The sequence below is a fragment of the Pogona vitticeps genome, chromosome 4 (genome assembly GCF_051106095.1).
Source record: "Pogona vitticeps strain Pit_001003342236 chromosome 4, PviZW2.1, whole genome shotgun sequence".
NCBI lineage: Eukaryota > Metazoa > Chordata > Lepidosauria > Squamata > Agamidae > Pogona > Pogona vitticeps.
Genome location: NC_135786.1, coordinates 89,942,409 through 89,968,844, shown reverse-complemented (window position 1 = coordinate 89,968,844; position 26,436 = coordinate 89,942,409). Strand labels below are relative to the sequence as shown.

Here is a 26,436-nt window from a genome sequence, read left to right as displayed (position 1 = left end):
GTCTGGTACAGGCCCCCCTTCTAGCACAGCACAATAGAATGCAGGAAATCTATAGCTCCCCCCCCCACCAAGAAATGCCCATCTAACCTTTGTTTAAAAACACACAGCAAAGGACAACCCACCACTCTTTTCAGACAATATGTTTCTCTGTTGGTCGGCTCTTGCCGTTGGAAAACTCTTCTTAGTGTACATTATTAATTGCCTTCCTGATAATTTGAATCCATTTGTTAGGATTCTGCTGTCTGAATCAGGGTAAGACAAGTTTGCTTGTTCCAGGTGACAGCCATTTTAAATTTATGGAGAGTGCTATCATATCAACTCTCAGTATTCTTTAGTGCAGGGGTGTCCAACCTTTCACCTTCCCTGGGCCACATTAGAAGATGAAAATTTGGTTTGGGCCGCACATACATTTGGTTTGGGCCACACATACATTTGGTTTGGGCCGCATGGGGGGGGCAGCCCTAGCCGTCCTCCGCAGCCCCGCTCCAAGTGCGCTTACTGACAGCTGCGATCTCAGACAGCAGAGGCTGCCAGCTTCAACTCCGGCGGCTTTATGGGGCCGGGAGGGGGTCCACCTATTGACGGGGATGGCGCAATGCAGTCACACAGCCCCCCTGTCCCCTCCCTTCCCACTCCTTCCTTCCTTCCCTCTCTGCCCCTCTACTGTTGTGACATGCCCTGGCCACATTCCGGCCACAAGCGCCGGCAGTGTAACTTGAAACTTTGGAATGTCTTTAAAAATAAAAAAAATCACTGGGCCGCATTATGAGCTGACCTGGGCCGCATGCAGCCCTCGGGCTGCAGGTTGGACAAGCCTGCTTTAGTGTATATGTATCCACTTCAGTCAGCTGATCCTCTATATGAGGTGTCTGCTTACCGAACTGCAGATACAGTATTTATATGTGTGAGTGATGTTACTGAGTTGGATATTCTAGAGAACTTTGTTGTCAGATTTTCTTTGGAACATCCCAATAGAAAAAGGATGGCAGGCCTTTGGGCCTTCTCTGTGCTTCACTCATCTGCCATATCTTGCCCATTAGTTCAAAAATAAACGAGCTACAAATGGTTCTTGCCTGTTCTACTGACAGTAGAACTACAGTGCTCAGAAAACACTGCAACAGTGTCCATTTTTGTCCATTAACTACAGGAAGTAGGCCTGAGACTTGGAGACAGGCTCTGCTCCAGGTGAGCAAAATATGTGTCGGAATGTATATCGGCATGGGTCTGTGTGCTGGAACTACCAGAATTCTGCATGGAGAATTCTTGAAAGATTCTGGGAGCTGGAGACCAAAAAATCAAAATGACACGCCCTTATTTGCTATTGGGAGTCACTGTCTCAAGACACTTTGATAGCCTGAATATAACCCATAGAAACTGCTTCTTTTCGGAATGATGGATGACAGGCAGATGAAGTGTGCCCTGTTGGTTGTCACAATCCCAATACAAAATTGGTTATCTTTAAATGACAGCCCCCAGAGCTTCTCCCTTCCTACTCATTGCTGAGTCTCATTCCAGTTTTCTGGAGAACTCCCTAATCAAAGGCAGCAAATGGTCATATGCTCAGGCTTGCCCACAGCTCAAATTGTCTTACTGCCCTTTGCTGTCCAGCTTTCTGTCTGCAGTTTGAGTTCTGTGATATGAGAACTAACAGGTGGCTACCAAGGAGAGGGCCTTCTCAATGATCATCACCATCATCTTAGAACCAGATCTGGAAGAGGGAGCCCATGGATCATCAAGTCCAGCCTATGTCAGGGAGGCACAGTGGGAACCGAAGTCACAACTCTGGCTCCTCAGCAGATACCTAAACCATTGAGCTATCCAGCAATCCTGCCCCAGCTCTGGAACTGCTAGGGGTTGAATAATAAGAGGTCAACTCAGCCAGACCTGTTAGAGAGTAGGCAGCTTTTGTAATTGATTGTCTGGCCTGGATATAATAGCATAAGAAGGAGGGTTATAAAATACTAGTCACACAGATGCCACCTCAGTAGCCATCTCAGTCTGGCAAGGAGATAGTTATGTGCCGTCAAGTTACTTGTAGTGACCCAAATAGGGCTTTCAAGGTAACTGATATATTTAAGGAGTGGTTTTGCCAGTCCCACTCTCCTAATGAGTTTCCATGTCTGAGCAGGGATTTAAACCCTGTTCTCCAGAGTCCTAGTCCGTCATTCTATCCCCTACACCACACTTCCAGGCTATAGGTGAAGACACTTAAAATGTCATTAGTCATAAAACAAAGTTTAGTAATTGATGTGATAAGTATTGGGTGGGTTGCAAATGCACAACAGTTACAGTTAGGTCTGGAAAGAATTGGACACTGAGACAAGTTTTGTTACTTTGGTTGTTTATGAAAATAAATTCAAATTACAGTTAAATGATGGATATAGGCTTAAGAATGTAGTCTCTCAGCTTTAATTTAAGGATATATATATTCAAATTGGAGGAAGGCTTTAGGAGTTACAGCTCTTTAATATGTAGCCCCCTCTTTTTCAGGGGACCATAAATAATTGGGCAGTTGACTCAAAAGCTGTTTCATGGACAGGTGCGGGCTATTCCTTCGTTATTTCATCAGTTAAACAGGTAGGAGGTCTGAAGTTGATTCCAGGTGTGGCATTTGCATTTGAAAGCTGTCAACACATAACATGTATTCAAAGGAGCTCTCAATGCAAGTGAAACAGGCCATCCTTAGGTTGCAAAAAAAGGAGGAAATCAATCAGAGAGATAGCAGGAACATTAGGAGTGGCCAAATTGGCAGTTTGGTACATTCTGAGAGAAAAAGAATGCATTGGTGAATTCTGTAACACAAAAAGGCCTGGACATCCACGTAAGACAGCAGTGATGGGTGATCATAGGATACTTTCCATGGTAAAGAAAAACCCCTTTGCAACATCCAGCCAAGTGGTGAACACTCTCCAGAAGATAGGCATATCATTATCCAGGTCTATCATAAAGAGAAGACTTCACAAGAGCAAATACACCACAAGGGTACACCACAAGGTGCAAACCATTCATCAGCCTCAGGAATAGAAAGGGCTGAGTAGACTTTGCCAAAGAATACAGTGCAGTTCTGGAACAGTATTCTTTGGACAGATGGAACTAGGATCAACCAGTAAAAGAATGATGGGAAGAAGAAAGTATGGAGAAGGCTTGGAATGGCTCATTATCTGAAGCTTACCATGTGGTCTGTAAAACATGGTGGAGGCAGTGTGATGGCATGGGCATGCCTGGCTTCCAGTGGCACTGGGTCACCAGTATTTATTGATGGTGTGACAGAAGGCAGAATCAGCTGGATGAATGCTGACATGTATAGGGATATATTGTCTGCTCAGGTTCAGCCAAATTCAGCAGAGTTGATTAGACAGTGTTTCTCTTTACAAATGGACAATGACCCAAAACATACTGCGAAAGCAACCCAAGGGTTTTAGGGTAAAGAAGTTGAATATTCTGCAGTGGCTGAGTCAATCACCTGATCTCAACCTGATTGAGCATGCATTTCACTTGCTGAAGGCAAAACTTAAAGCAGAAAGACTCACAAACAACTGAAGCTGCAGTAAAGGCCTTGTAAAGCATCACAAAGAAGGAGACCCAGCATTTAGTGATGTCCATGCATTCCAGACTTCAAACAATTATTGTCTGCAAAGGATTCTTGACAAAGAATCAAAAATGAACATTTTATTTAATTTGTCCAATTGCATTTGAGGCACTGAAATACGGGGACTGTGTATGAAAATGGTTGCAATTCCTAAAAGTTTCATACAATATTTTTGTTCAACTTCTTGAATTAAATATGAAAGTCTGCACTTCAATTGCTTCTTAGTTGTTTTGTTTCAAATCCATTATAGTGGCGTACGGAACCAGAATTATGAAAGTTGTGTCAGTGTCCCATTATTTCCGGACCTAACTGTATATGAGAGGATCAAAATACTGATATCCTGAAAAAATAATTCAGCTATAATCATGTGTTGAATATCAAAATTCCTTCAGTGTGTCTGAAAGCTACGTCCCATGCGTCACTAGCTCTTTACTACTTAAGACATAGTTCAGCCTAAATAAATCTATTGAATATTTTGAAGTCAAATTCAAAGACTATTTTTTTCAAATCCTCTGTCTCTGCTGCTATGTGTTTTATACTGTGATTGTTTTTTCTTGTTTACACCAGCTTGTCAACTCTAGTTGTTTAGAAGCATAGAAATATCTTGAGCAAATAAACAACCCTGCCATTCTTTTTTCCCCCCAGGTAGTTTTGGACACACATCCAGGTGGGTGGGAGCTCTTGAGGCAGGAAAACACTTTAGATACCAAGAGTGTGCTGCTCCTGTTGGGCAACATTGTGGGTTAGAAGATAATTTCGTAAATCAATTTAAAACAAAAACAGAGATGGTGTGAGGGTGTGTGGATGTGTGTGTGTGTTGGTGATTCTAGGAGTAGCCTGGGGTTCCTTAGAGACATTTAAATTCAGGGTGGAGCACTTGCTTCCTTGGCCTGAAAGGAGTAACTTTTACTAGTTTGAACAATTGATTACTTTAGGTGAAGAATATTTGCATTGCAGAATTTCTACAGATGGGAAAAGTGCTTGATTTTCATATAATAGAGTTGGGAGCTGTGAAGGAATGGAGGATGGGAGTGTGCCGTCCCTAGCTGTAAAGGATGTAGGAAGCGAAGGAAAGCCAAGTGAAAAGGATCATCCAACTGACCTGATGACAGTAACTGAAAAGGCGGGAGAATTAAACCTGAAGGACAGGGCGGGGAAAGATGGAGGTTTGCTTAGTGGAAGGGGAGTGGGCGGAGCAGGAGGTATCGTTTTGGAGGAAGATATAAATGAGGAGGTTGTTAGGTGGTTCAGTTTGGTTGTAGAGGATTATGAGAAGAAAAGACAGTAGGAACACAGGAAAGCTTTCGAGAAGATTCGCACCCAGAGCCTCATGAGAGATTTCCCGAATCTGAAAGGGGGGGGGACTGCTGCCAGAGCCGGAGATAGCCAAAGAGAGGGCAAGCCGATACGTGACAAAAGAATGGACTGTGATCGTGGCGCCCAGAGAAGTTGAGCTGCAGCATGAGTGGGAAGCTTCGTGACACCCTTTTCCTGAAGGACCTGACGAGAGTGGGTGGGTCCGTCACACATGTTGTGGGACAATTTGTGCAACTCGGAGTTACCCCTCCAGAACCCTGAGCACAGGGAATGGCGTGGGGAGTCCTGCCGTTGAGCCCTTGGGATTATAACAATAGTTATATTTCTGACCGTTGTAGCCTGTTGCCCAAGTTAAAACCGTTAGAACCTGTAAGTGATGTGCTGGTGGATGTAGGAGAAAATAAAGAAGATACATTGAAAGTTATTAAGACTACTCCTTTATTATTTCCCGCCGAAATTGAGGGGCTGTCCCGGAGAGGAGAAGAACCTGTTCACAGGAGCATGAAAATAACAGTTTCTGTTTCAAGAACTGGGGATGGCAGGGAGTGAGAGAGAATGAATTGGAGGCAGGAACTATTATGGGTTGGCCACTGTCTCTGCAGTCTCTCCACACTACCCCAAGCACTGTGCCCTTGATACACAAAAAGTTTCTTAGCTGTTCTTTAGATGGTATTTAAACCAGAATATAATTAAACAAATCACTGCAAATTAATGATAGCATCACAACAGTAGAAATATCAATTTACATGATTTAATGAATCAGTAGAAGAAACATACCCATTTTGAAGAACCAAGATGTTTTCAGAGGCATTATTTCACCCTAGTATTTTGTGAAAAACCATACTTAATTTTCAGGATAAACTTTTCCAGTTTGCATGGATCGGGAGTGTCTAAATCTTCTGAATTCTATAGAAAGAGGAGAATGGTAGACGAATGGCATGTGGTGAAAGTTGAAATAGTCAAAGTCCGTACTTTCTCCCTTGTATAAAATATTGGTTACTTTGGAGATGTCTAACCTCTGAATATCTCTCATCCAAGAGAAGGGAAATTGTATTCTTGAAGGCTTTCATGGCTGGGATCCGATGGTTGTTGTAGGTGTTTTGGGCTGTCTGGCTGTGTTCTTGAGGTTTTTCTTCCTAACATTTCGTCAGCCTCTGTTGCTGGCATTTTCAGAGGACGGGAGTTTGTATAATACTGATTATGTGTTAGGTCCACAGCCAGGAACTTCAACACACTAAGCCATGATATATTGAAGCGGTGACACTGTTGTGTGTTCAGGGTTTTCTTTTGAAGCAGAAAAAACAATAAAAATGGCTGTGGGTTGATGTGTTGCGTAGATGCTATAGGGGAAAGTGAAATAGATTTGGCAAGCCTGAGGTCTGCCCACTATTTTTTAAAAACACAATAATCAGATGTCGATTGTGTGAATGTTCAATAATTGTATCACCACTGGCTTAGTTTAAAGTCTGTCAGTAATCATTGGTGGGCCTTTCTTTAAGTGTGATGGCAATTATCTGGCTGTACAAGTTGTGTTTTTTGTAGGATTAACTGTGGTTTTCATATTTAAATATCACTTCCTCTGTCAACATCTGTTCAGCTTATTATCAGAATGAGAAAACTGACGCTGCCAAATAATGCTTCCTCTTCTAATCCTGGCCCGAAATTACCGACTAATGAAACTGGCAGGTTTTAGCTATGCTCCCTTTTCATGCTTATTTTATTATCATTTCTGTTTGCTTCTCAGACAATTGTTTCCCAGAGAAACTCAGTCAGTTAGAAAGAGAGAGAGAGAGACTTTAATCTCAGTGCTTACTAATTTATTTATTTATTTATTTATTAAATTTATACCCTGCCCCTCTAGACCATGTCTACTCGGGGCAGCTAATAAGATAAGAAGTGCAAAAAAAGAATGCCTCTGTCCTCCTGTGTTTTACTAGAGCACAATAATGTGCAGAAGCCAGGGCATATTTCTCCCTTTTCATAGAATCATAAAATAATGGAGTTGGAAGGGACCTATAAGGCCTCTTAGCCAACCCCTTGCTTAAGGCAGGAATCCAAATCAAAGTACATCTGACAGATGTTTTTTTAATTTTGAAGTATTTGAAAAGTGCTATGATATCTTCCCTCAGTCTTCTTTTCTTGAGGAAAAACATGCCCAGTTCTTCCAGTCTTTCCTCATGGGGCTTGGTTTCCAGTTCCCTGATCATCTTTCCCTCCTCTGAACTTGTTCCAGTTTATCAGCATTCTTCTTGAAGAGCCATTTGCATTAGTAACATAGCAGTACACATAGTTTTCACTTGTATGTGTGTCGAACATAGTTGGCATGCTCACTAGCAAAGAACTGGTCTTTTGTCAGATAAGACAATAAAGATCTATGGCAGTGTTTAGAATGCATGCTTTCTATATAGAAAGTTAGGAGTTCATTCCTTACTTTGTCCTCTCTTCTAAGGAGATGAAGAAGACCTTGGAGAATCATTTCCAGTTGGATTAGAGAATTCTGTGTTTGATGTTGGCATGGTCTGAGTCAGTAGAGGGCAGCCTTAAATGTACAATGAAGCAACAAAAGACAACCAGATTGATAGATGCTTAAACATTGATCCATTTTGGGCTTTAATAATCATAATCTTAAAACTTCAAATCCTGGTTTTTGATACCATCTTTCTTCTTTCATTTCTCAGAGAAAACCTAGGTACTATTCTAGTTTAACAGCATACTCTCCTTTTGTTAATTAAAAGACGCCTGCTTATTGGGAGGAAAGGAATGACAAACCTAGGCAACATCTTAAAAAGCAGAGACATCACCTTGCCGACAAAGGTCCACATAGTTAAAGCTAGGGTTTTTCCAGTAGCGACGTATGGAAGTAAGAGCTGGACTGTAAAGAAGGCTGCCTGCCGAAGAATTGATGCTTTTGAATTGTGCTGGAGGAGACTCTTGAGAGTCCCCTGGACTGCAAGGAGATCGAACCTACCTGTTCTGAAGGAAATCAACCCTGAGTGCTCACTGGAAGGACAGATTCTGAAGCTGAGGCTCTAATACTTTGGCCATCTCATGAGAAGAGAAGACTCCCTGGAAAATACCCTGATGTTGGGAAGGTATGAAGGCAAGAGGAGAAGGGAACGACCGAGGACAAGATGGTTGGACAGTGTCATCGAAGTTACCAACATGAATTTGACCCAACTCCAGGAGGCAGTGGAAGACAGGAGGGCCTGGCGTGATCTGGTCCATGGGGTCACAAAGAGTCGGACACGACTTAACGACTAAACAACACATGTGTCTTCTCCATTAGTTTTATTGAGGTTGCTTTTAATTTTGCTTTGTAAAGTTGGTGCCTTACAATTTTTACTTTACAGAGAAGATCATTTCACTAGTCACTGGATGGCTGCACATTCCATAATTAATAATTTGTACCAGCTTCAGGGAATTGTGTGCTTCTGTCTAATGTCCCAGAACTAGTTGTCATCTTTATATAATAAAGAATAAAGTGAATACTTGCTTGCTGGATAGCTCAGTGAGTTAGGTATCTGACTGAGGAGCTATAGACTGGGATTCAGTTCCCCACTGTGAATCCCAGAAGAACCAGCCTATGTGACTTTGGGCAAACTCCACAGTTCCAGGGAGCCCCAGAAAAGGGTTGCCACATGTCAGAATTGACTTGACAGTACAGTTATTATTATAAAAGCAGATACTGGACATATCCCTAATATTGGATGCTAATGTAGCGGCTTCAAGATCTACTCAAATTTCATACTTGTTTCACTGAGTTTGCAATAATGGTTGGGAAGGGGTGGGGTAATTGACTATCCAGGACATACTGTTACTTGCAGTATTTCTGATCAGTGATAATTAATTGGTTTATTATGTGACTTGAACTGTCAATCCCCATGCAGTAGAATGAGCTGATTTTGCAGGTAAGTTTTGCTTCTACATTTTGGCTAGAGCATTTGTGCACATCATAATACAGTCACCTCCTTTTTCTTCTGTCCCATATCTGTAGGAGAGGTTGGCGGGCTTATTCAAGACATAATCGTAAGCCTTTTCACACATGGTATTGGTTAATTTCTGTGGATGTTGACATTGGTCCTAGTCAGCCATAGATTCTGAAAGTTTGTAATCATGGGGAGGGGCAGAGGCATACATGTAGGCTCCACCCACTTCCTAATCCTACCTCAAGGTATTCACTGTGAAAGTCTGCAGAAGCTCTTAGAATGGTTCTGTAATTGGAACAAGGAAAGATCTGCCTGACTTCCAGATGGATGAGGACTTGGGATCAAGTCTTATCTTCGTGCCCACTTCACTACCATGTATTTAGCCCAGTACTTTGAAGCCCAGTGTTTAGTAGGGTCATTGTGTTGTAATACTATAGGTTTTCATAGCTAGATTTGCCTTCTATGGGACACCTTTTGTGCTATTTTGGTGTTTCCAGCTTTGAGCTTAAGAGTCTGGGTTTTTATTCCAAGTGTATTTATAAAACAATCACACATTTTCAGTTTTGTGGGAATCTTTTAAATATTCCCTTTATTGTTGTATTCAAATACTCACTGCATTTTGGTGTAGGAAAACCTGATGAGTACAACTAATACTCAGTTGTAGACTGAAAATGAGCTGTTTATGGCCTGGTGGAATTAATGCAGTAGAAAGAGAAGACATAGAGTGGAGTTGTAAATTTTCTGGAAAATTTGGGGCCATGAGAAAAAATGATGTGGAAAACTATGGAAAAAAATAAACCTAAACTTATTCAAGTACTTTTTCTTTCTAGCCTTCACACTTTTAGGAGAAGCAATGTATCATATAATAACAAGTTCTACGTTTAACCCTCTTTAATAGTATGAATTGAAGGCTTTAAAAAATATGCAAATGTACATATATCTCTGAAGTTACGGTTCTGTGTGTGCAAAAAAGTTGGAAAATTGCACACACTAGATGTTAGATTTAAAGCAATATACAGTGGTGCCTCACATAGCGATCGCTCCATATAGCGATGAAATTGCTTTGTGATGGACTTTTTGCCATTGCAAGAGCGATCGCTTTGCGATGGCCCCTATGGGGAAATTTTGCTTTGCAATGATCGCAGGGAAGCGATCATCGCAAAGCCCCCATTTTCGGCCAGCTGATTGGCGGTTCCAAAATGGCCGCCGGGTAAACAAAATAGTTGCCCGCTGTTTTGACTCACTTTAGAGGCATGGAAAATGGCTGCCACAATCGAGGATTTTCACATAAGGTTAGTTTTTAAGCCCATAGGAACGCATTAATCACGTTCTAGTGCGTTTCTATGGGCTTTTAAAAATCGCTTAGCGATGAAATCGCTTAGCAGCGATTTTTGCTGCACCGATTAACATTGCTAAGCGAGGCACCACTGTATTGTTATTTTTTGAAATGCTAGAAATAATTCCAAAGAGGGTTACTGTTTTATTTTGTTTGAAACATTTAGCATTATGAATAGCACTATACAGTGGTCAGAATGGATCAATCATCTACTTACCTCAACAAAGAATATGAACTAGGAACAACGGGCTGCAATGAAGTATAAGGGAATTGGTCTCCATGTCAGTGGAGGAAGCCAATAATTCAGAGTAAATCAACAGCAACAATAGAATATTAGAAAGCTAGGCACAGTAATGTGTTAAACATCTAACATTAGGTGTGTTAGTGTATGTTTACACTTTGTGTACTGAAGAGATTGCAATGGTCATTGTATTTGTTCTTGATACTACTAGATTTCAATCCTCAGGTACTTGAAGGAGGTAAATGAAAGGACAATTGCATAAGAAGCTCTCTGTCCTGGAATATTATCCAGCTCTTACAGAGCAAAATCTTGATTTAAAGCTGCCAAGGATACTTCATCTTTCACATAATTGTTTCAGTATTTCAGGTTTAAAAATCTTAAAAATAAAATGTTTTGAATATTTCAAAATATTCAAAGCCGCCTAGAGTGGTCACTGCGACCAGATAGGCGGGATATAAATAGAATGAATGAATGAATGAATGAGTAAGTAAATATTTTCCAGCACCCTAGCTCCTCCCTCTTAACTGCACTGCCTTTTCATATTCTTACAGTCTTTACTTCTAATGTGGTCATTTCCCCTTCTGATTTAACTATTGCTATTTTCTGTTTTCTGGTCTCCATTATTACACACCAGTTGCTTCACTGCTGTCCAATGTCCAAATCTGCTGTCTTGGCCAGTGTACCGAGAGCCTGACAGTTCCATTGATACTGTATTTCCAAACAAAGCTCTTCATTGCATTGCAGTTACAACCCATCATTGCTTCTTTTTCTGTTCTTTTCACTTTTTTGTTTTGTCTCATTTATATTGAGGTTGAAACTTCAAATATACAGCCATTCTTCTCTTATATCTCCAAACCTTCCTCAAAGCAACAATGGTTGTTTAAAACAATGGTTTTATAATACAGCAGTTGCCCCATAACTGCCAGGGATCAATTCCACAAACACACACCCCACAGATTCCAAAAACTATGGATAATAGCAAACCCTATACATAGCATGGTTTCTGGTTCTGTCTAGTGGCCAGTTCTGGTAAATATATTGTGGAAATATATATTTCTGGTTTTTTCTTTTCATATTTTTAATATTTTCAGACGGTGAAGTGAAACTGCAGATACTGATCCCATAGATATGGGGGTCATACTGTACTGTTATGACCAACAAGTTGGCTTTGGCGTGTGCATCTGTGGACAACACACTGATTGTGGCTAATATTTAGTTTATGCTGTATGTGGCAATTAGGAATTGTGTATCCTGTTTCAATCTTTAAACTAAATTCTGATAGGGAAAAAAAATTATTAATACAGTGGTGCCCCGCTTGATGACGATAATCCGTTCCAGCAAAATCGCTGTAGAATGAAATCGTTGTCAAGCGAAAGTAAAAAGCCCATTGAAATGCATTAAAAATGGTTAATGTGTTCTAGTGGGCGAAATACCTCAGCGTCCAGCGAAGATCCTCCATAGGGCGGCCATTTTCTGGTGCCTGTAATGCGAGCAATCCGTCTTAAAACACAGCGGGAAGCCATTTTGAAACCCCGACGATCAGCTGTTTTGATCGCCGTTAAGTGAAAAATCGGTTCCCAAAGCAGTGATTGTCGTTAAATGAAATAAACCCATACAAACATTGTTTTGTGATCGCTATAGCGATTGCAAAATACTCATCGTTAGGCAATTTCCTCATCTAACGAAGCAATAGTCAAGCGGGGCACCACTGTAGTTTGATACAGAAGCAAGTAAGAGGCCCTGAAAAGTTAGTGTCTAACTGTTCAGTTCGCTATATTAATATATATTAATGATGGACAAGCTTTTCATATTCTCAGCAATTTTGAAAAAGGAGTCATGTGACATATAAAACATATCTTCCAACTGTCTTTTCTCTATTCATGGAAAGCCAGGTTACATTCCTTGCAACTAATATATTGTTTTTTAAAAAACGTTAAGTCACAGTATTTCTGATCTGGTCACATCATAATAGAATGAATTGCTCATTTTTTTCTCTAGCTATTCTCTTCCCAGTTCTTACTCTTTATTATGCCAAGTAAGATGAACCTTCAGCTCTGTTCTTGTTCCTTGTCTTCTTGAGATGTAGGTTTTCAGTTAAGACTGCCTTTCTATTTTTATTTTTTTATTTTTGTCTCCCTCCCTGTCTAGTTTTATATTGCAAGTTGCTCCTCAGAGTTCACCTCTGGAGCACTTATGAATGTTGATGTAGTGTTCCAGCATTAATTACTACATTGCTGACTTACAAAGTAGAAGTAAACTTGATAAACATGAGATACAGAATAGTTACCCCTCTAAATCTGAAAAAATCTTGCAGATCTATTTGTAAAGCAAATATATATTTGAAAATTCATAACAGCTCCAGATTGAAGAAGGCAGACTAGAAAGATGGCCTGAAGGGCATCTGAAACATTTGAAACCCACAGCTAGCACATGAAAAGCCAGCAAAAGCAGTTCTAGGCATATGGGTGTGCTATCTTATAACCTATTTCTCCTGCTAGACACTTTGGCTTGCTTTCAGTCACTTACTGGAACAAAAGGAATGGAGCTTGGCAGAAGTTTTCTCAGTGCCAAATTCAGGACTGTGATAATACAACCTCAGGGATCACCATGGTAGTTTCCTTTTTTGTGCAGAAAATGAGGTCTGAGGCAGCCATGGAACTAGGAGATACACTACCTCCAATTTACTTGTTGTGGTCCACTTTTTCCGGGAATAGGGATTGTAAATACTGCATGTTCCTTTTTTTGTAAGGAGATTGCAGGACCCATAGTGATCAGCTGTAGCTCTTAGACCATCCTGAGGCTGTTGTTTCATCTCTTAAGGGGAAGCCTTTTCTGAGTCATAATTGAAAAAATGCTCCTACTTCGTTATACCAGTTGTTTTGGCACATTTGTGTCTCATGAAATCATGACTATATCTGGATTCTTTTCTAATGACTGATTATTTCCTTTTGCCCAAGTCTTGACAACAAGCCGGCAGCTGAATATCTGAGTACACTTCATTAGCAGCAAATCAGCCCTTGCAGTTTATGCTAAGTAGATTTTTTTCAATATATGGGGAATTTGTTGCTCTGCCAACACATTCTCTACTTGCATCCACAGTCTTTACTTGAATATATTTAGGAATGGAACTGCTGAAGAATTTCTTTTAAACTGGTTTAACATGAAGTTGTCATTGTCAGTAGCAGACTGACACTAATTAAGGAGTTTTTCAGTTTTGGGATCTGTATGATTCATTTTGTATCGGCTTAAAAGTAAATATTCTGTGTCCTTTCAATTTTGGAATAAAAGTTTACTTTGTTGGTTGTATGCATCGTTGTGGGAAAATCTATTATATGGTTGTTGTGGGTTTTTTGGGGCTCTTTGGCCATGTTCTGAAGGTTGTTCTTCCTGATGTTTCACCAGTCTCTGGCTGGCATCTTCAGAGGACAGCACTCTGTGCTCTGGTGCAGTTCGTTTGGGAGTTGAGTATGGCTGTGAGATCAGCTTTTGTCCTTTTCAGGAGATAGGTGATTATGGTAGATCAGTGTGTTTTTGTTGTGGGTGTATTGTTGTGATGATGAGGAGAGATTATCTGTCACTGTGACTGATGGGTGTCGTTAGCTGGTCTTTTTTGTGTAGCGATCACCGGTCCTTGTGGCTGTGTAGAGTTCGTTGACCTTTTGCACGCTGTATTTTTCAGTGCTGGTAGCCAAGTTTTGTTGAGTTTCAAATTTTCTTTCTTGTTGAAGTTCTGCTGGTGTTTGTGGATTTCAGTGGCTTCTCTGTGCAGTCTAACGTAATGATTGCTGGTGTTGTCCAGTTTTTCAGTATTTTGAAATAGAATTTCATGTCTAGCTTGTTTTAGGGCATGTTCCGCTACTGCCAATTTTTCTGGTTGTTTTAGTCTGCAGTGTCTGCAGTGTGTGGGTGGGTTTTCTGTAGACCTTGTGTCCCTATAGGAGGTCAGTTTTGTGTACGACCATGACATCTAAGAACGGGAGTTGGCCCTTTATTTCTTTTTCCATGGTGAATTGTATATTTGGATGGATGCTGTTGAAATGGTTTAGAAATTCTTCCAATTTTTCTTCACCGTGGTTCCAAATTGCGAAGGTGTCATCCACATATTGGAATCAGACTGTGGGTGTGAAGGGTGCTGAAGCCAGGGCCAGTTTTTCGAAATGCTCCATGTAGAAGTTTGCTATAACCAGGCTGAGGGGGCTCTGCAAAAGAAATAAGAGGTGAAGTGACTAGGATCCTGCGAAAAGCAAAACCCCCAAAAAGCAACATAACAAGAAAGGAGAGAAATGCCATCAATCCCTGAACTCAGACTGGGACATCTTCATCCTGTCAGCAGACAAAGGCAATGCCACAGTAATCATGGAAATAGAAGAATACAAGGACAAAATCAGGGAACCTCTAGACCCCACCACCTACAGAAAACTAAATGGGGCTCAACCAACAAAATCACAAAAAAAACATGCTGATCAGGAGTTCCTCCCTGCACTCCAACGTCTTTCAACGAATCTGCAAGACAGAAGCTCTCCCACCAAGACTATATGGATTCCCCAAAATCCACAAGGACTCAATCCCACTCAGGCCCATTGTAAGTGCCATCGGCTCCCCAACATATGAATTAGCCAAATACCTAGTGATCCTCCTACAGACCCACATTGGACAAACCTCATCCTACATCAAAGACTCAGGACATTTCATAAGCAAGATCAGCACCCTAAAACTCAACCCTGGGGACAGACTGATCAGCTTTGACGTAGTATCCCCGTTCACTAAGTTACTGATAAAGGACACCCTGACACTCACCCAACAGACCTTTCCAGAAGACATCAAGGGCCTTTTCCAACACTGCCTAACGACCAGCTATTTTCAGTGGGATAATGAATTCTATGAACAGACAGATGGAGTGGCCATGGGGAGCCCCCTCAGCCTGGTTATAGCAAACTTCTACATGGAACATTTGGAAAAGAATGAAACAGACGAACCTTTCCTGAACACTTTTCTGGCATTGACCAGTGTCTGGCTTCTGTTGTATCTTTATTTCTGTGTGCTTTAGAATTGTGCCAAATATTTCCTCTAGTGTGATAATAAAAAGTGGAGGAGACAATGTACTGGTTAAGTATATTGCACTAAATAGCTTTCTGTTTGTTAATTAAGTCCACTGTTGTATTTTTGCTAAAGCTGGCAGTGATGGGACAGCATGAATGCAGGACTGAAGCAAAACTCCACAGAGGGCAGATCCCTCTTGTGAATCTTACAGGTCATTCCCACTTCTGTGGAAAAATATTACATCATTGCTGTACTCAGTATTCTATTTATACGATTGCAGAATTTCAAGTACATTTTCTTTTTTTAGCTGCAGTAAACAGTAATGGGAGTTTGTCTCGAAATGAAGTTGCTGCTAGGCCTTAGAAGGAACAATGCTTAGTCAAATATTTACACAGGGGCCAGTATCCAGCAGAGGAGGGGAGAGGCACATGTTTCTTAATATAAGTTGGGAAAGGAACTGGAGGACACTGAAAAGAAGGGCTCTTTACTCTCCTCCCACGTATGCTTTAAAAGGAGAAAGTGTTAATAACTGAACAAATTTAAAATAATATAGTTGAAACCTTAAAAAACCTATTATTGTATTTGTTTTAATAAAATAATCTCAAATATAGATGTGCGGATTTGTGTTTTTGGCTACAACTCCCAGAATAACTAGCTAGGGAATTCTGAAAGTTGTAAACCAGAAACACAAATCTGCATACCTCTAATTTAAAAGTACGGCTCAGTAATTGCAATGTCTCATCCCCAGTTCCTAAAAAATACCATCTTAATCTCTCTTTACATTAATCTGAATGTCTTATGCTTCTGAAAATATGTCAGATCATTAATGATGATGATGATGATGATGATGATCCACTTCCATGCTGTGTAATGTATTGGGTAGCAAGGATTCTCCAGCTCATTTGGTCTTCTGTGAGTGTTTCAGCATCCTCCCGTGTGATGTGTAGTGTCTGCAGATCATTAAAGAACTTTATTTTAATTCAGTATTTAGTTAGCATGAAATGTATTCAAATGTAAAGTGTATGTTTGAAGTACTTGAAGACATAGGCCAACAGTCTAATAAACAAATATACCATGCATTATTTTCCTGTCACTACCTAAATATCGTCAAAAATTAAATTTCTCCGTTTCGGCCACTGCCTAAAATGCTGTCTTGTATTGTTCAGTTTTGGGGTACGACTTTAATGTAAATAATATGTTTGCCATCTGAAAGGTTTGTGACAATGAAATACTCAGTTCATTTGTTTAATTGTACGGGTTTTCAATATATAAAATATTTAGTAGTGGTTACATTCCCCCTTTCTGCTCAGTATTAACAAGAGTTAGTTTTTTTTTAAATAAAATAAGTCATCTGCCACAGACTCCTAGTGCTCTATAGTAGCTTCTCCTCACACTTACTCCACCACCTATTACCACTGGAGCTATCAGTTCTCTTCTGCTTGTGAGGTTGTTCCAGCGAATGGCTGCTTCTTAGTCTAGCGTCTCAGCTTTGACCATTCTGCCTTGAATGGTCCTGCTTGGAATCTAGACTTGTAACAGAGTCTAGCTGCCTGATGTTGTAGCTCACAGCTTCCCAGATCCCTCTCCACATTAAGTTCTGTATCCAAGAGAAGAACTGAATAACTCAAATACCATGTAAGGAAAATATCTGCATGAATAAAGGTAGCTGACTCTGAACCAGAAGAAATGTGGATTGAAATCAGTGGTTTTAACAGGGAGGAACACTAGTAGGTTATTCTTATTGTCAAAAGAAAATAACTAAGGAAGATCTTGAAGCAGTCAATGACAGATGAAAAGCAAAACGGAAGAAGAGAGAGATCAGAACGCTAAATCCAGCGTTTCAGTGACTTACATTCTAAGGACAAAGAGAATGATTATAGTAATCAGTGCAAAGAAATAGAAGAGGACAATGATAAAAAATGAGGAAAAACATATCTCTTTCATGAGATTTTTAAAAACTAAACAGCATTTTTAAACTAGGTTAGAAATGTTTGAAAGGGTAACAAGGCAAGATGGAAGTAGCATACTGAAAAACAGTGCAGAAGAGATGCAAGGATGACAGAGTCCTTCAAAGCAAAATGTTCTGCTGAGGAAGTTTGTGGAAAATTGGTAATTTCCTTTTATTAGCAGTGTATCAGCTACAGACTACAAATGCACAGAGAAAGTGTAAGAGAATAGCTCAAGTCCCAGAGCCATCTTCCCTTTACAATAACTAGCACTTTATATGTTAAAAATTACAGTGGTGCCTCGCATAACGTTTTTAATTGGTTCCAAAAAAAAACCTTATGCGAAAAAAACTTTATGCGAAACACCATTTCCCATAGGAAGGCATTGGAAACCGGTTAATCCGTTCCAGTAGGCACGGATTGCCGTCCTTAAGCGAAAAAACCCATAGGAAACCCATAGGAAACATTGTTAAACGATATAATGTTTCCTCCATTGGAATGTATTGAAGCCGACTCAGTACATTTCAATGGCTTTGCGAAGTCAATTTTTGCAAATTTAAGTGTGTCATAAAAGGGTCAAAAATGGTTTTAAATGCTTGGATTAGCTTCTGCACCCTCTAAAACAGATGCAAAAGTTAATTTGGCTTTGATCTGACTTTTCGTTAATTTATGGTGAATTTTTTCCCCCCAACTTTTGACAGCTGTCAAAATCTGACAGCTCCATTGTTTCCTATGGGGGAGAAAAAAATTCACAAAAAATTAACGAAAAGTCAGATCAACGCCAAATTAAGTATGCACACATTTTAGAAGGTGCACTAACGATTCCAAGCATTTAAAACCGTTTTTCAACATGTTAAGACACTTTTGTAATTGAAAAAATGAACATCGTTAAGTGAAGCAGGGGACCTAAAACCAAAAACGTTAAGCGAAGCATGGTCCCAAAATCGCTATGTGAAAATCGCCCATAGGGAAAAACGTTATACGAAGCACAATCTGACTCTGAAAAAATAAACGTTAAGCGAAAAAAACGTTAAACGAAGCAAACGTTATGCGAGGCACCACTGTACTTTGGAGGCATTTTAGGTAGAAAAAGAGAAAAAAGTAAGGAATTACAGTTGCACACAGCAGTTGCAAACAGAAGAATAAAAGGAAGGTTGCAGTCCCCGCACATGGGATAAACTGCCTCCATTTAACTCATGGTCGAAAGAGTGAGAGGAAGAGAGAGCAAACAAAACACGGGAAGAGGACAGAAGCGCTGGGGCTTGCCTCAATGCCAGAGATGGGAAAAGATAAATAAGTGGATTCCAGATCAAATCAAGTCTCAACTCTCACTGAAGTGAAAATGGCTAAACTAAGGATATTTTAATGTAGGCACATCATGAGAAGTCATCACTGGAAAAGGTGGTAATACAAATGTTGAAAGCAGTGGGGGAAAAGGAAGATTGACACGAGATGGGATTGATTCAGTAAAGGAAGCCTTTTGTGTTTTCAGGAGCTGATCAGGGTTGTTAACAATAGAATCTTTTGGAGGTATAACGATGCACAGGCTTGCCATAAGTCTCAGGTGATTTGATGACACATTATAGATTAATTTGGTTTTGTGGAAATCAGATAAGCAGATGAGCTATATTGTACTTCCCATGATATGTTTCTGAAGTATCCCCCGTTTCAGCTTAAATGGAATTAAATAGTTTACCAGAGAATCTGCTAAACACTGTGTTCTGTATTGATTTCACAAAGCAAGATTTGCATGTTGGCAGTGATGTGTAAATTGTGATACAAGCTTCCAGATGTGCATGAAGTTGCTGTAACTGGCATGGGGCCTGGTGTAATACTTAGAGGATTTTAGTTTTTAATTTAATTTTACTTTTATATTTTAATCATACACCCCTTCCTATCTAGTTGTGTTGTCTCTAGGCTGCTCGTTGCATGAAGGGTGGAGAGTGAGCTACAGGAAAAGGAGGCAGGAGCATAGTCATAATAAGGCCCGCAAGACTTTCATTGCCTTCTTTTGTAGTGACACAAAAGGTCTTGCCACTTGCAGCACCTGTGTTACAAGGTTGCTTGACCATGCTTGAATCAGGCTCGATCACTTCCAAAGAATATCTTTGAGTGAAAGTTGGTGCCATTCTGAACTCATGGAGGGACTTTTATTGATCTCTGTCAATAAGTGCAGTGCCATCTGTATTCCTAGCATAGAGATTGTCCTACTGAATTTCTTTGACACTTGCTCTTCATCCATGCTTTTTACATATTCAGGTGACAGAGTCATAGATGTAGGGTCAGAATGGCGAACATTCAGCAATGACAAAGCAACCAAAGATCCATCGCGAGTCGGAGACACCCAGAATCCTCTCCTAAGTGATGGAGATTTAACTACAATGATTGGCAAGGTAATCTCTTTTTTTTTAAAAAATAGTAACAATTGTGACAGTTGTATTATGAAGAACCAGATCTACAGCGTAGATATGTAAAGATCTGGAAAAAAATCTGTATTTAATAGACACAGAAGTACTGTATAGTGTTGAGCAAAAATTCTTGATACTTCAGTATGGCTTCAGGTCTAGCTAACATAATGGAGTATGATTCCTTCTTACGATTGTAGACTGTAATAGAGAAAATAATGTATCATCTAACATTGAAGAGTGGCTTTTCCCACCTTTATGAAAAATACCGTAAGTAGAGAAAATGCTTTGTTCAGATAAAATGCTCTGGACATTTTTTGCTGGTTTTTCTTGCTCTCCTGTTTGACTTTGATCCTGTATCAAAAGTAACATTTCTGTTTTCTTTATGTGCTGTTCTTTAAGGATATCCAAAATCACTCTTAACTGCCTCAGAACGGATCTGTATGGAGTGGTTTCTTGACATGCACACTCTGATAACGTTGATTTTACATACAAATATGCTTTATGGACCTAAGTATGAATCTGATATATCTGATCTGAACTTATGAAACCGAACCAAATGTGTGTCATGAAAGAAGAGGAGGTTTTCTCAGTCTGAGCATGCTTTCTGTTGGTAGGGTATTTGTTACTACTATTTTCAGGGCTGGTGACTAGTTTTTCCTTCCAGAATCATGGATATTTTAAGTAATAGGAAGAACAAATGTGATCTGGAAATGGAATATAAAAATAGTATATTATTCTGTTACTCATTGTATAGGTGCATTTCTGTAGAAAAAGTGTGTTTATCCGTTGGTTTTAATTCCCCCCCCCCCGAGATATTTTGAGCATGAGAATTCTTGATAAGCTGTGGGTGCTTTGCTAATAGGTCCATTTGTTCAGGAGAGCAGGTAGGCTGAAGACCATGATACCTATGTGTCACACATTGGCTCAAATCTTGTTGCCAATGATGTCATCAGCAGAGATTTTTTTTTTTTTAATTTCAGCATTTCTGATTTTTCTCCTGAAGCTCCTGTGTAATTTTTCATTGTTGGAAAGCTGTGGGAGCCATGGTACTGGAGGGGGAAGTCTTTAATTATCAAAATTTGACAATTCCAGGATGACTTTACTGGTAGGGAATAAGAATGGAACTTTCAGAGTTTTTTCACTGTAATCCCCCAAATTTGCCAGATATTCCCCAGACAGAATTCTGGAAATCTAAGTCCACATAGAAGTTTTTCATCCCTCCCATGAGCTTTGGTAAAATTCTGCATTGGGAACCATTTGCCTCTGAAGACAGAAGAAATGTCTGGGAATGTTTGCAGGTTCAGGGCACTTCAAAGGATTATGGAACTGGTATTATTTAGAGGTGCTCTTAACAGATCTTAATCGGCAGAGACTATTAGTCCCACAGTCCCTTGCAGGGCACTTGGAGTTTAGCCGCTCCTAGCCGTTTCCTCCTTCAAAGGCAAATGGTTTTTGAAGAGTCTTACCAAAGCTCATACAGTGGTGCCTCGCTTAGCGATTGCTTCGTTGAACAATGTTCTCTATGGGGGATTTTCACTTAATGATGTCCGTTTTTGCTCATTTTTAAGTGTCTTAAAACGTTTGAAACCTGTTTTAAATGCTTGGAATCGGTAGTCCACCTTGTGAAACATGTGCAAACTTAATTTGGCTCTGTTCTGAGTCTTCGTTAATTTTTGGTGATTTTTTGTTTTTCCCCTTTAAATACATTGAACGGACAGTTCAATGGATTTAAATGGGGAAAACAAAAAATCACCAAATATTAACAAAGACTCAGAACAGAGCCAAATTAAGTTTGCATAGGTTTCACAAGGTGCATTGGAACGGATTAACCGGTTTTCAGTGCATTCCTATGGGAAATGGTGTTTCGCTTAACGATGTTTTCCCATAGCGATAGTTTTTTTGGAACCAATTAACATCGTTAAGCGAGGCACCACTGTATATAATTAAAAAAACAGACTTTTACATTTATGTGGGGAACGAACACACACACACACACACACACACACACACACACACACACACACACACACACACACAGAGTGAATCTCCCTTTTATTTTATTTTCACATTTTTTTCACCAGCTACTGAAAGAGAACTTAAACACAAATGATTCTTATGAATGAAAGAAGAATACATTACAGTTCGTGGTTTTTTTGTATTTCCATCTTTTTCTTTCTTTTTTTTTTTTTTTTTGGTGGCTTTCCCCCTGTTTCTTCTGATTATAGTTGCTGCTGCTGCCGCCAGGCAGCCTGCCTGTGCCAACATGCCTCGTTGGGATTATTTTTTAGACTTTCTCCTCCCTGATTTCTTTGGGAATTCCCCTCTTGATCCTTTATTGCATTTTTTTTGTGGCTAGCCGGCCTGCCTGCTAGAGAAGAGAAGGCATCGAGTGCTGTCAGGGGTGGCGAGAAATCTCTAAGTATTCTAGTATTTTGGGGGAGAATGGTTGATTGTATTTTCTTGCTTTTATTTCCTTGCTTGCTTTTCTTGGTTTTTGGGAGGGGGACTGTTTTTATTTTGCTGGTTTTTCTCTGTTGGATTGGTTGAATGGGTATGTGCTTTCTCTGTTAGCCTGTTTTTTCTAAATTATAGAGTGGCTGCTTTTCTGTTTATTCTGTTAAGAGTATATTTAGTGGGAATTTGCATTCTTTAGTTTATTTCCGGGAGGGTGGGGTTGCCTAACCTCTGCTTTTTTGAAGTAGGGTTTTGTTTTTTTTTTGGTTCTTTAGGGTTTTCTTGGACTATTACAAGAAAACACAAATAAGGAAAAATGAAAGGAAGGGACCCAAAAGAGGCGGTCCTTCCATATAAAGCAGGGGTCAGGGAACTTTTTTACCTTTTAAACCCCCCCCCCCAAATTTATATACGCCGACATTACCCCCTTGATTCGAAAGGAAGGAAATCATATATTATTGAATCTACACAGGCTGTGTACCGAACTAGCAGGATGCACCAAATTTGATAAAGATGTGCACTATTTTTGCTGGAACACATTGCACTCCAGCCATGGTGTGGTATAGGGAGTAGTAAGGTGTCCAACGTGCCTAGCAAGTTGCATTAAATTTTTGCTAGCTTGCAGAGGATTTAATCATCATCAGTGGCTCCCAGAGTGGTCCTAGCAATGACATGCTTGCTAGAGACAGCCAGCGCAGAATTGGGGGGTGGGCTTTCCCTACCACTTTAATCATTCTATGTGTGGTGTGCAAAAGGGAACAAACCATGATAAAGGTCATGTCATACACCCTGTCATACAGCCCAATATCAAAGGACCAGTGTGCTTTTTTATCATCATCAGTGGAAAACTCAGCAGTGGCCAGAGGGTTGGAAAAGATCAGTCTACATCCCAATCCCAAAGAAGGAAAGTGCCAAAGAATGCTCCAACTACCATACAATTGCACTCATTTCACACGCTAGCAAGGTTATGCTCAAAATCCTACAAGGCAGGCTTAAGCAGTATGTGGACCAAGAACTCCCACAAGTACAAGCTGGATTTCGAAGGGGCAGAAGAACTAGAGACCAAATTGCTAACATGTGCTGGATTATGGAGAAAGCCAGAGAGTTCCGGAAAAACATCTACTTCTGCTTCATTGACTGTGCAAAAGCATGGCAGAAAGTGAGGACTTAAAGAACCTCTTAATGAGGGTGAAAGAGGAGAATGCAAAAAATGGTCTGAAGCTGAACATTAAAAAAAACTAAGTTCATGGCCACTAGCCCCATCACCTCCTGGCAAATAGAAGGGGAAGATATGGAGGCAGTGACAGATTTTACTTTCTTGGGGTCCATGATCACTGCAGAGGGTGACAGCAGCCACAAAATTCAAAGATGCCTGCTTCTTGGAAGGAAAGCAATGATAAACCCAGACAGCACCTTAAAAAGCCACCCTTCTCCCCCGCCTTAATTCAGTTTCTCTTTTGCTTGACTGCCTGTTCATTTTCAGTTCTGAGTCAGTCTCTCTCTCTCTCTCTCTCTCTCTCTCTGTCTCTGTCTCTCTCTCTCTCTCTCTCTCTCACACACACACACACACACACACACACACGGACACACACGGACACACACACACTCCATTTCCTCCCGCCCTCCATTTTCTACAATTACATACATTTAAATAAGCCTGATGAAGTCCTCGGTCTCTCGCACCTTCCCTCCTTCCCTTGCTTGCTCCTTTCCCGCTTTCTGCTTGCTCGCATTCGTTTCCGGAGGAAGCAGTCATTCAGAAGCCCCAGATTGATTGCCCTGGGCTAATCCCCACCTGTAACCAATTAGGGAGGCTTATCTCTCCGATCTACTGAAAGAACGGAGCATTTAGAAGTGCTCTGCTGCAACGAAGGAAGTAACAGAGAGAGGTGCTTACAATTTGAGGTTTGGCTGCAGAGGGTGGGGGTGGTAGGGAGGGAGGGGGGTAGCACTGTGCTCATTACCCCCAGGATTTTCACTTTTACCCCATTTGGGGTAATTGCCCCTGTTCCCCGACCTATGATATAAAGTGAGAGGACTGGTGCATGAAAAACATGAAAATGAAAGAAACAGGCCTGAAGAAAGCTGAAATGAAACAAATAGGAAAAATGTTGCCATATACATCCCGAGAAACCACTTGGAACAGCCATGCTGTGTCCATTCTTCATCACATTACTACAAGGAATTTTAAGTTTATATTTTTATTATTTTTAAAACAGAAAACAAATACAAAAATACAAATAATAGTTCTTACTGCACACTAAATTCCATCGTGCACCCCATACCGACGGGACCCCATTGAACAATATTTTTATTATAAACTTCCTTTCCAAAATTGCATAGATTGTTGTTTAAACTTTCCCCTTTCCTTTCACTAATACAAATCCAACAAATCTACCCCAAATAGCATAAAAAATTGGAACTTATTTCCCCTCTTTTCATCTTGAGTTCAGTAGTCAATTTATCATTTAATGCAATGTCCCATACTTCACCATACCAGTCTTCTAATTTAATGTCATTTTTGTCTTTCCAATACCGAGCTATTAATATTCTAGCACTTGTCATAAAGTTAGAAATCAATTCCTTCGAATAATAATTAAGATCTATCTTATAAAAATTGACAACAAAGCAATTTTAGAGTTAAGTTTAGTATCTTTCACAAATATATCACGTATTTCCTTAAAAATCAGTTTCCAAAATTTCTTAACCAATTTACAATCCCATCACATATAATACATGCCAATTTCTTCATCACATTTCCAACAAGCTTTAGAATAATCTGACTTTATTATATTCAGTTTCACAGGAGTCAAATACCACCTTAAACAGAATTTTTAAAAGATTTCCTTTATTCTTATCGACATTAACCTTAAAACTCTCATCCTTCACATTTTTATCCAATCCTCTGTTTTAATTTCTGTCCTTAAATCATTTCCCCAAATTAATTTCAAACCTTCTGTTCTCCTCTCTTTTTCCTCTTGTTCCAAAATTATATTATATATTCTACTTACTACTCCCTTCATCAAAGCATCTTTCTGCATATCTTCATGAGATGATAGAAATTGTTTGTACTTAGTGCATTTTCTACATTTACCATTAGTTTTCAACCAATCATTTGTCCATGTGTCTAACTGAATATAATTATACCATGATGGTTTATTATTTTGAAGTTTAACCATAACCAATTCCTTTGATATCATTTTACTCATCCAATCCTTCAATCTTACAACACTTTTATCCTTGAACAAATCAACTAAGCCCTTTAGGTTTGTAGGAAGATTTTCTATTTCACTCACTAATTTTAATGGTGAAGTTGAGGGACAGCTTCTTTTATATCTATTCCATATATTTAACATATTTCTTTAAAAAGGGTTTTTCATCTGATTTATTGTATTTCTTTTTACAATAAAACAAGTATTTTTCAACATTCCCATTTATTTCAGAGGATTCTATATCCCTCCAAATTAATTTTTCTTTATTGTATATAATCTCTCCAATAAATCTTAATTGATTTCTATATTTTTTTTTTACATTAGGCACACTTAAACCTCCTTTTTTGGGGCCTTATACCAATATCTTTTATTTATTCTGGATTTTTTACCTTGATTACAAAATCCATTAACTAATCCATGCCAGTACTTGAAATCTTCTTCTTCTAATTGCATTGGGAGCATCCTAAATAAAAAGGTAATTTTTGGTAATATTTTCATTTTTATCATAGCGATTCTCCGAAACCATGATAATTTCAATTTAGAGTACTCTTGCAATTTATATATTTCATATCACTTTTTAGTCTATTAAAATTTTTCTCCTTTAATTTGTGAGTCATTTTAACTATATTTATACCTAAATATTTAATATGATTACACTTTTTAAAACTATATTTAATATTAAACATCATTATTTGTGGTTTTTTGCCAATTAATAATTAATCCTGTTGTTTCCCCAAATTTTTCTAAGTGCTTTTTAACCCATACTCTCTAATGGGTTTTTAATAGTCAATAATGAATAATCAGCAAAAAAATAATCTTAATTGTGTCACTTTTTCCTAATCCTTTAATTAATCATCTTTTCGTATTGCATTAGCTAGCAGTTCTATAACCATACAAAACAGTGTTGGTGAAAGTGGACAGCCTTGTCTCACACCTCGGCCTAGAAAAATCTGTTCTGTCAAAACAT

At 39.5% G+C, this 26,436-nt stretch overlaps 1 protein-coding gene across 1 annotated transcript in view; it reads left to right on the top strand.

Moving 5' to 3' along the window:
* Nucleotides 1-26,436, top strand: part of GTF2B (general transcription factor IIB) — a 51,382-nt gene that overhangs the window by 10,107 nt on the left and 14,839 nt on the right. Inside the window, exon 3 of the mRNA XM_020794594.3 lies at nt 19,655-19,788. Coding sequence (XP_020650253.1) covers nt 19,655-19,788 — 134 coding nt within the window. The remainder of the gene's footprint in view (nt 1-19,654; nt 19,789-26,436) is intronic.